The following is an 11,072-nucleotide window of genomic DNA, read 5'->3' on the forward strand; positions in this document are numbered from 1 at the left end:
AATGCACTTGAAGCTAATTTTTGGGAAAATATAGTCTCGTTTAAAAGAGATTTTTGTTCAAAAAAATATAATATTAATTAGGTTAATATTTAAGTTATAAATTATTTTTAAAAATTAATGAATAAATTCATCCAAACCTCTTGATTTAGATTCTATTTACCTAATGAAAAAATTCACAAAATAATTATTTAAAAAATAATAATTAAAAAATAGAAACTAACAAAATCATTCAAGATCTATTAGTTAAATCGATTTTTACTTCTATGACTTCAAGTATTAATAGAATGAGACTTTGGTTTTAAAAATTATAAAATCCAAAGCATAAAATCTCAACTCAATTTGTACTATCTTTGAGTTGACTCACTGTGATAAAGAAAAATTAACCAAACCATAATGGTGCCTCTCCAAGGTAATAGAATAATGTCCATAATACTATAATATGAAAGACGACTAGAACTTTCACCTGGTCATAGAAGAGTCTTCACAACCATTTTGTGTTGATGGAGGGTAAACCTTTTGCATTATGTCACTCGCATATGATAGGCAATGAAGCCATGGTTGGATTAAGCAAAGATTTGGCTCCATTCAAGCAATCATAATTCACTTAAATGAGAACTTCCAGACCTCTCGGACATTAGATGAACCATCTGTGACCTCAGCAACCAAGCTGGCCACCATGATACCTGCAGAGAAGGGCCATACAATCAGTTCCTATACCAATCAAGCCTACAAGAGAAAGGAAATGTCATGCCACCCATGGACATTCCTGATTCACACACCATGCAAATAATCCAAACTCACCATCTTTCTCTACAACAGATAGGAAACGCCTCGATCCCCCTCCCACACCAAAGTAATGCTTCTTTGCTGCCATATACACCACGCCATGAGGACGGCTCATGGTCTGTAAGTACAAGATTTTTAGAACTCAAGAAAACAATATCAATAAGCAATATTTTAAGAATCAAAAGCTCAATACAAGATACCTTCTTTATGAGTTCATAAAGAGTTGGAAGAGCAGAGATCGAGTAAACTGTCTCAGCCATTAAAATAATGTCATATCCAGCAGCAGACTGCCCTGTCATGCAGGTTTGGTCTTTTTCATTGTCACATGCATGAGGAAGAAGTTGATGGATTTCACTCCAGTCACCAGCAAAGCAACGAACTTCTGTTGCATTTGTAGCCAAAGAGGAAGATTTCTCTGAAAGATTTGCATTTACATTGGGAATGGTGAGACATCGCAGGACCTCAGCATTGAAGTCCTGAAAATGTACAACAGCTGCACCCTGATGCAAAAGATGGAGACACTTGACAAAGTGAAACATTTTCAAACCAACAGTCTTGGACAACAATGACCAACAAAACACACACTTTACCTCAAGGCAGGCCAAGATCCCTGGAAATCCATGACCACATCCAATCTGAAAACCCATAGAAAAAATTAAGTGATAAAAATGGAGAGTGCCAGCAAAAGAGAGCCTCATATCTCAGTTTATGTCCTCAATCGTCTCTAAAGAAGGGATACAAAACAGTCACTTGGAAAGGTAATGTGAGTTCTAAACAGAAAGATGGAGCTCTATCATCCTCAAATTTTAGCAAATTGAATCCCCTTCCAGGAAGCCCAATGTAATCTTCTATAGCTACATCTACACTCTCCACTTTAAGCTTCCAAAGACTTCTAAGAATCAACTAGACTTGTGATGTGTGTGTAAGTGACTGCAAATTTAAAGTCCATCATATCATCTTACAACATTTTAAGTGCCAGTTAAAAATTGAGCCACTCCCAGAGTAAGATAAGTCCAACCCCATGTTATTCATGGCAGTTAATGCACAGAAAATCATGCAAGCAACAAGAACACACTGTGTCTCAAAGAGTTATATAATCATTTGAGATATGCGTGCCTTTTTCTGATAACAGGTGTCATAATCTTTAGAAATATGATAGGCAACCTCCACCACCAACAGAAAAAAAGGTCTTTATATAAACATTGGAGATTAGATAGGCAACTTCCACTACCTACTGTTTGTCACTATATTTTTCCAAGCCAATGGTTAGCTGTGTCCAGCTAGTGTTCATATATTAGGAACTTTGAGTATAACTTTCATCCAAAACATTATCAATAAGTTAACTCTCTCCCTTTTGTAGTAATTCATCATATAATGTGTCCAAATCCTGTTGGAATAAGCTCCTCATACAGATCTCATTCCTAAATTCTCTTTCCCTTTGATCTCTAATGGATGAACAGGAACTTTTTGAAATAACAAAAGCTTGGGCACAAAAGTGAAATACTTACTTTTGGAGGTGAGCATTGACATTCATAAATTAAAACATTCCAAGAAAATCCCAAAGAAAGTTACCAAGACTTCAAATGTTAGACATTTGAAAATTTTGAACAATGTGGTACTTGTTGCTGAATAACCAATTCTCATTGGACATGTCTCATCTCAAAATACCAGCTCAACTTTAGTTTGACAAGTCTAAATCCCACATAACACAAACACCTTGTTTTTCTTTACTGCACACACATTAAATGTCATAAAATTAAACCCACCAATGCTCGACTCCATATGCCACGTCATAATTTAAATGTGAGCCTTGACAAACAAATTCCAACTCCAAAACTAAAACAAACCAGCTTTCATAATCCATTTAGCAATGCATAAACAATCAAGGTCAAGAACCCAGAATGCCAAAACTACAATATTCAAGCCAGTAATCAAGTTCGTATGTAAGCAAAAACTAAGCACTGAATATTGATGAAAGCTTTGCACGCTAAGTGGAACATGATTACCCATTGTTGGAGAGTATAAAATGATTCACCTGAGAATTAGTTGCTCACCTCTAAAACTCGCTTCCCTGTAAAAGATAACCGCCCATTTTGAACCTCTGAGCGGAGTGCTTTAACTAAATCCAATGAACCTTCCCATAGTTTTAGGCCACCTAAATTTGCAATCACATGCAAGATTACATCATACACACAATTGACATGTTCTGATCATCAGCACAGAAACTAAATTTAACAAATAAAATAAGTTTCAAACAAAGGGAAGCAAAAGTGAGGAATTTTATATCTTACACACCTTCGTATTGTCCGGGGACTAAATCTGAATTGGAAAATGCAAAAACATCTTGCGTGTTCACCCTGCCCTAAAAGGAAAAGCAGCAGTTGGCTTCACCGCTTCTTGCAATCAACTTGAAATTTACAGATATTATTGAACCCAATAGAAATTTTCTGCTTGTATGCCGAGAAAATAGCCCCAAAAAAGGGGAGAAAATAAAATATAAATCTTAGATTTTCCATTATTTTGGACCAGAAGTGAAAAAAAAAAAAAAAAAAACCTGCAGCTGATAAATTAATATGACTTCATTCTTTTTATTTTGAACTGGAAACCCAAGAGACTACATAAAGGATCAAAATCTTCCTTTCTCTATTCCTCGGTTTTCTCGGAAAACAAACGGAAGAGAAGGAAAGAGAATACTACCTTCAGCAAAGTAAGTCCATTCAAATTCACACGCTCCACAGTGTACCTCACAGAGGACGAAACCGACTTGACATCAAAACAATCAATTAGAGATTAAATTAACCCAAAAAGTCCCTAAACAAACAAAAAAAAAATTAAAAAATTTAAATCAAATACCTCTGTGAAAAGCACTTCGACACAAGGAGGTGGAGGAGGCGGCGGTGGAAGATGCGTCTCGGAGGAATCAAGAATCCCCAGACGAAATTGGGGGTTGTCATCGAAAGCTGATGAGAATAATTGAAACGTTTCGAAAGCTGGTTTCTGAGGATGAAATTCGAGGATAAGTGAAATGAAAAGATTGAGAAGATGGGAGAAAGAGAGAGTATGCAATGAGTACTTACCCCAGATTTTCCAGCCATCTACTTCTGTGTTTGTGTGTTGCCTTTGCCCTCACTCTCCGGCAGCCTACCTGCAAACTTGCCTTTTACAAACCTGCTCGTATATTCCCCACCGAATTTTGTTGGGACAATTGTGTCTTAGAACTACTGGGCCAAAAATTAAACTTTTGCATATATAAGCTCATTATTTAAGATCTAGAGAGAAGTGTGAAAATCAGGAAGAAGGGTATGGATTTTTTATCTTTTTAAAAATGATTTTTATTGACTAAAAAAAAGTAAAAAAATATTAATTTAAATTTTATTCATTTTATAAACCTCAATAAAATTTAATTTAATTTAGTGATTTGAAAAAAAAATGCACCCTTTTCAAAAAAATAAAAATAAATTATTATTATTATTATTTAAAAATCAAACATCTTGAAAAGTATATATTTTTAAAATTATGTATATAAAAAATAAATAAAAATATGTCAAAATTATTTTTTTAAATGATATATTTTTAGAATATATTTTAAAAAAAATTAGTTTTCTAAAAATAATAAATTTTTAAATAATTATTAAAAAATATTAAAATCAAAAAATTTATCAAATATTATGATATAAAATACTCAAAATAGTTTGAAGGGTATATTGATATCTTCACATTTTATATCATTTCCATCAATTATAACTTTTATGAACCAAATTTTAATTTTTGGGTTCAGTTAGGTCCAAAACACAATTGTCCCAATTTTATTCGTGTGTTAATGTTTTATTTATTTAACGATTTTTATTCAAAATACTTATATCTTAAAAATAATTTAATAAAAAATTGAATATATAAATACTTTTTAAAAATATTTAATCTCTATCTATAAATAAATAATAAAATAAAATACTTCATAAAACTTGGAAAATATTTTATTTTAATTTACAAAAAAAAAAATATTATTTCATATTTATAAAAAATTATAACATGATGTTATCTTTTCAAAATTATTATTTTAACTTGACCTTTAATTTTAATTTTTAAATAAAGTCAAAACCGTAAAAATATTTTTGCTCTCTCCTAAATTGAACTCCCATTTTGCGGTTTTTTTTCGTAGTGTATATAAACGCACTTTTCCTTTATTATTTTAAATAATATTACGGATTTTTTCTATTTAAATTTTTTTTATTTATAACATATTATAATATATCAAAAATGGGAATGGTATGATTTTTTAGTCACCCCACTTTGCCCATCCCTATAACTAAAAGGACAAGTGTTGACAATGTTTATTACGAAATAACATTTCTTTTCCTTTAAATATTTAAAGGTTTAAGTGTTGTTTATTTTTTTAATTTTTTTATTGAAAACGATTTGTTTTGAAATTGCAAATAATTGTTTTTTTATTAACTTATTATTTATTTTTAAAAATTTAATTGAATAAAAAAATTAAAACATTTAAGGTATTTTTAAATATTAAAAATAATTAATTAATTTTTCTTTATTTCTAAATTCTTAATAAAAATTAAATAACAAAAAAAATAACTTAATACTTAAAATGATTAAATACTATTTAGTTTTAACTGCTATTTAAAATTAAATGAAAATAACATATATTACCTGAAAGTTAATAGAACCGAAAGAGAAGGCAACCAAACAACACAAACCTAGTCCAACCCATAACTAACCTACAATGAAGGAATGTGATGTTCCTTATTAACCGTTTTTTTTCCCTGGACTTTTAAATATCAAATTGTTTTTTTTTTCTATATACCCAAACTAAATATATTATAATTTTAATATTAATGTATTTTTAAATTTTGTGTATTATTATCCAAACTAAATATATTATAATTTTAATATAGAATGTCACAAAATATATTATACATGTATTATTTAAAAAAACAATTTGAGTACTTATATTATATCTTATTTTATCATTTTTTGAAGTTTTTCTCAACATAAGTTATTATCAATTTTCATCTTATCCACATGTTTTGTGAAAATTTGTACTGATATTGCCTAATATATTGTATAATCTAACTACCAATATATAGGTAAAAACCAATGTGTTTGAATTTTAAAAAAAAAAATCGAGTTATGTGGGATCAATTAAAAATAAATCTCATAAAAATAATTATAAAATTTTTAATGTAATTAAAAATTTTAAAGCTTTTTAAAAATTTTAGAATAATTAAAAAATTAGATATATCAGGTCAAGGTTGGTGTAAAAAATTCCTCCACCCATCCCAACCCCATCCGTTGAATTTATTTATTTATAATTATTTTTTTGGACGAAGATGGAAATAGGTTCAAATAATTGTAACGGATTGATAAGGGTGATCCACCTAATTCACATCTCTAATCAAGACACAAAGTTCTAACAAACCTAAAAAAATATAAAAAAAAATTAAGTAAAAAGTTATCCTATCAAGTAAAAAGTAAAAAAATAGGGCCCAAAAAAACTCGATCATTCATTTCATAAAAGTTGTTAGGGCATTGGTTAATTCAAATGGTATAACTAAGAATTCATAATGTCTATACCTAGTATGAAAAGTTGTCTTTGACAATACCTGATTCTTTTATCCTCGATTGAGATACCCTCATATCAAGTCAATCTTTGAAAAATACATAGCACCCTTCAATTGATCAAACAAGTCATCAATCCTAAGCAAAGGATATTTGTTATTAATAGTGACATGGTTATGTTTTTTGTAATTAATACATAACTTCAAAGTATCATTCTTCTTTCTAAAAAAAAAAAAAAAGTTTAGGAGACCCCATAGAGATGTACCAAGTCAAATAGTCCTTGTAACCATATCTTAAGTTCCCTTAATTCCATTGGAGCCATTCTCTTAAAAGCAGTTGATATGGGAGTTGTACTTAGGTATACTTCAATGGCAAAGTCATATTTCCTTTTAGGAGACAATCTAAGCAATTCCTTAAGAAACATATCAAAAAAAATTGATTAACTATTTATGAATAAATTTCAAATTCTTCTTCGCCTTAATTACCCTCTAAACATTTGCAAGAAAACTTTAACTGCCCTTCTTTACTACCATTTAAAGATAATGTCTCACTTAGAGGGAAAGAAATGACATACTCTTATCACCAAGGAAAAACACTATGGTGGTGTTTGTTTTCTGGCTGAATAGAAAAAGTCAAAATATTTAGTTTTTTTTATTCAGCTAAAAGTAATCTATTGACATCATCTAATATAATTAAATTGAACAATTGATAACAAGTTCACTTTAGTTATATTGGATGATGTCAACGGGTTAGTTTTAGCTGAATAGAAAAAACTAAATATTTTAGCTTTTTCTATTCAGACAAAAAACAAACACCACCTACATCTCCTTCTAATGTGTATATTTAAATTTCTCTTACAAGAATCAATAAAAACATGATGGATGAATAAAAAGTCTATATAGAAAGTTATATCCTATCCAACATCTTCAAAACAATCAAGTCTCCTTTTAGTTCTTAGTTTCAAATTCTTATGAAGCATGCTCTATATATCATTTTTGTCCTTGTGCTTTGGCCCATAAGAGTACTAGCAAATAAAGAGGATCCAAGCACCTCAAGTATTAATCATAGTGCATTCATTAAGGATAAAGAAATAAAAGAATGGATAGCTTTAGAGTCAAACAAAACTTTTGCTCAAGAATTATAAACCAAAATAGTACCTTCTACCAAAGTCAGTGTCATCTTCCTTTACTTTAGCAACAACATACACATGATCTTATGTTGAACCTCTTTGATTTCTTTCTCTTTGCCTTAACTGTGGCTTGACTATTGTTCAATATAGTTAGAGTGTAGCTACATATTATTAAAGCCTGATTATTGTTACCTTCAAAAAAAATAGAGGAAGTTATCGTTCATAATTCCCTAAGTTTTAATTTTATGGAAAATACCTCATAGGACACTCTCTCACTCTCTCCATCTATGTCATTTCCTACACTTGTAACAATCTTGCCTTTGCACCAAAGTTTGTCCTAATCCTTACAATTGTTGTGGAGGATTCCTTCTTTGTTTTTTTAAAAATATCTCTTGAGGTAGAAAATCCTTGTCTATTATTCTTCCTCTATTTTCCCATGCTCTAACTATCGATGTTCTCTTGTTCCAACATTAAAACCTCTAAAGGCAAAGGCATAATCTTTTCTCTTATAGTAATGACTTGAATATTATTAAAAGTCAATATTAATTTGTTCAACCTATTAATGATTTAATTAGTGAATTGTTTGGTTATTAAAAGAAAAGACATGATTAACTGGGTAATTAGCATGTTAAACTAGCTAAAAAGTAGTTTAAAGATGGTTAAAATAGTGAACTTTCTTTGCATCTTAAAAATAGTTGTTTAACTTTGTGTGATTGAAAATTCAACTAACTTTTTCTATTTTACTTGGTTGTTATAGGAGACCTTTGACATCTTAAACTTTCTCTATTTTACTTGGTTGTTATAGGAGACCTCTGTCATCTTAAAATTGCATTAAAAAAAAGGATTGAAATAGGTATGGGTAGAGGGCAACCTAGAGACACTTAAGTTGACTAGTTGAATTTGCATGTGGCAACAACCAAAGACAAGTAATTAAGTTGCTAGCCTAAAGAAATATTTATAATCAGTAGTCTCAAACAAGAAATGAAAAGAAAGGTAGAAAATGTGAAATTTTTTTTGAAAGTGTAGAGCTACTCTTAGAGGGGAAATAAACTAAAGGAAACAAAGCTAAAAGTTGAGAAGGATTAAATTGCTTAATAGGTAGAGAAGTTTTGGTTTAAAAACCCTTGTTATCTAATAATTTTGAGAATTTAAAATTGAATATTTAATTGGTATTTTGAATTATGGTTGAGCTATAAAATAATTTAACATGTTGAATTATGCATGTATGATGATATTTTGACTATCTATGATGATTGAATGAAAAGCATGATGATTGACTTGTTAAGAATTGTTATTCATGGTGGAAATATACTATCTTATGTTGTAATACTCTGTTTTGCTAGAATTAACCTAATACGTAGCATGAATAACATGGAGAGTGCTGAAGGCACTAAAAAATTCAGTTTTAATGCACCATGATAGGTGGCTTGAAAACAAATAATAAGGGGAATGGTCCCTAGGTGAAGATCCCTTAAGGAAAAAGGATAAAATACCCTAGGGTGAAAAACCCAAAACATCCCCAGAAAGATCCATGAGTGGATATAATAAGGGGCATAAACATATGTTCCTATGTAAGAATCCTTAAAATATAGGTATGTGGCTACAAAAGAAGAGCTATTATTCGATAAGGTAAATGGAAATCCCCTAAAAGGTATATGTGAGCTAAAAATGAGTTATGTTGATCCATATGTATGTATTAATGAATATTCATGTTTTTGAATGAATTTTTGTATGTCATTATTGACAAAAATTGAAAGGTTACAAGTCTTTTTACTATACTATTCTTTATTGAGCTTTACCTCACCCTTTATTTTTCTAAAAATGTTTTCTCATACCAAGCTAGAGGTGTGTAGGAAATAAAAAACACTTGAAATTTTTATGAAGCCTAAAGACGTATTTTTTGTTATATTAAGTGTGTTTTTTATATATGTATTTGAAGGGTTTCTACTACTAGGTCATAGTAAATGAAAGGAACAGAGTGTTTGGAATCCCTAGATTACTCCAATCTCAACCTTAGATTGCTTAGGGTGAATACAAATTATCTCTAAGGCTCTTTAGATCTAACTAGCAGAAGCAAACATGCATAAAAACCTTAGATATAGGTTTTAAGGGTTTTACCTTAGATTTGTATGTTCTCAGGTCAGATCCTTCCGATGAAGGTGTATCGTACATGTCGTAGATGTCATAAATCCAAAAGTCTTCTACCGCGATAACTCTTTTTCCTTGAATCCAAGCATTAGAGAAGGTAGAGATCTCATAGAGGGGTGATGGCTCGAGTTCTCCTCTTAGTGGAGTGAATAGGAGGACAAAAGTGTCAAAAGTGGAGCCTTAAACCTTTAAAATGAATTATATAGGCTTCCTAGTGGGCTTAAGTGACCTTAGCTCATCTAGGGCTTGGGTCACTTGTGCTCAAGTCACTTAATCCAGCCCACTTAGGTCCCAATTAATTACTATTAAGCTTCTATTAATCAATTAGCTCAATCTAAAGAGATCTTTCACAAGCTCCTATGCAACCTTATGTATTTACCAAAACGCCCTTATGTACACATGTAAACAAAGAACCCAAATACCCCTCAATAAATGTGTTATCAAGAAATACAAGCTTGAGCAAGGACCTATGACCAATAGGGAAATATCGACTCCCTCATAATCTAATTTTGAAGTTAATTTAGCATTCCACTATAGAGAATCAATTGCACTCTATTATCCTATGATATTATAACAAGATACAAGAACTCGAGTTTGCGACCTACTATCCACTATATACAAGTTCACCATGAACTAGTGCTCATAATATAACAAAGTGAATGTTATCAACCTTTCAAGATTACCTTTACAATCCTTGAGTCTCATATCTTCCTATGATGTGATCAACTGACACACTTTAGCTCACTACAAGCATATGTTAAATTTCACTAAAAGAATTACTACAACTACATATTTCATTATCACATGTCATTAGGATCAACCAATGGGACTCATTGTCTCACATCTATGAGATATTATGCTACCTCTATCAAGAATACTTATTGTCATTGGCCTCACATCAACAGTGACCCAAGCTATAAGGAATACACGACCACCATAAGGTCTTATTCGTAGGTCAAATTCACTTAAGACTAGCATAAGTTTGGTATCCTCTCAAGAACCCATACAGTATAGTGATTTAGTGAGATCATGACTACCCAATAGCTAATGTCATGACTCACCATAAATCATATCCAATGTGTAACCTATTGGGAATATCCAAATCTCTCCATTTACTATCCCTGAAACTCATAAGGTGTGTGCATCTATCCTAAGCTTCTTTAAATCTATCCCAATGAAAATATATGGCTACAAAAACCATGTTAAGATAAAGATCTAGAGGAAAAAACAACTCATACTTAGATCTGAATGTTCTTAGATCAATTTCTCACGATAAAGAACATGTCTAAAGGTCTTGCACCCAAGATCTTCCATTCAATGACTCAAACCATTATCTTGGCAATCCGAATTGATGGCAATGAAATGGAGAAAGCTTTGGCTCTCTCTCTCTCTCTCTCTCTAAAGGTGGAACATGATTGTCTCTCAAAAGTGATGGAAA

General features: G+C 30.8%; 1 protein-coding gene across 1 annotated transcript; it reads right to left on the bottom strand.

Moving 5' to 3' along the window:
- Positions 1-319: 319 nt before the first annotated feature.
- On the bottom strand, positions 320-3,994 carry LOC117914000 (histidine protein methyltransferase 1 homolog). The gene is made up of 9 exons (XM_034829149.1): positions 3,864-3,994; positions 3,640-3,783; positions 3,484-3,549; positions 3,082-3,148; positions 2,841-2,941; positions 1,377-1,421; positions 987-1,286; positions 802-904; positions 320-683 (listed from the first exon to the last, which is right to left on the bottom strand). Exons 1-9 carry the CDS (start codon positions 3,879-3,881, stop codon positions 601-603), a joined length of 927 nt encoding a protein of 308 aa, XP_034685040.1. The 5' UTR covers positions 3,882-3,994; the 3' UTR covers positions 320-600.
- Between the last annotated feature and the right edge of the window lie 7,078 nt (positions 3,995-11,072).

This window comes from Vitis riparia, chromosome 5, assembly GCF_004353265.1.
Source record: "Vitis riparia cultivar Riparia Gloire de Montpellier isolate 1030 chromosome 5, EGFV_Vit.rip_1.0, whole genome shotgun sequence".
Taxonomy (NCBI): domain Eukaryota; kingdom Viridiplantae; phylum Streptophyta; class Magnoliopsida; order Vitales; family Vitaceae; genus Vitis; species Vitis riparia.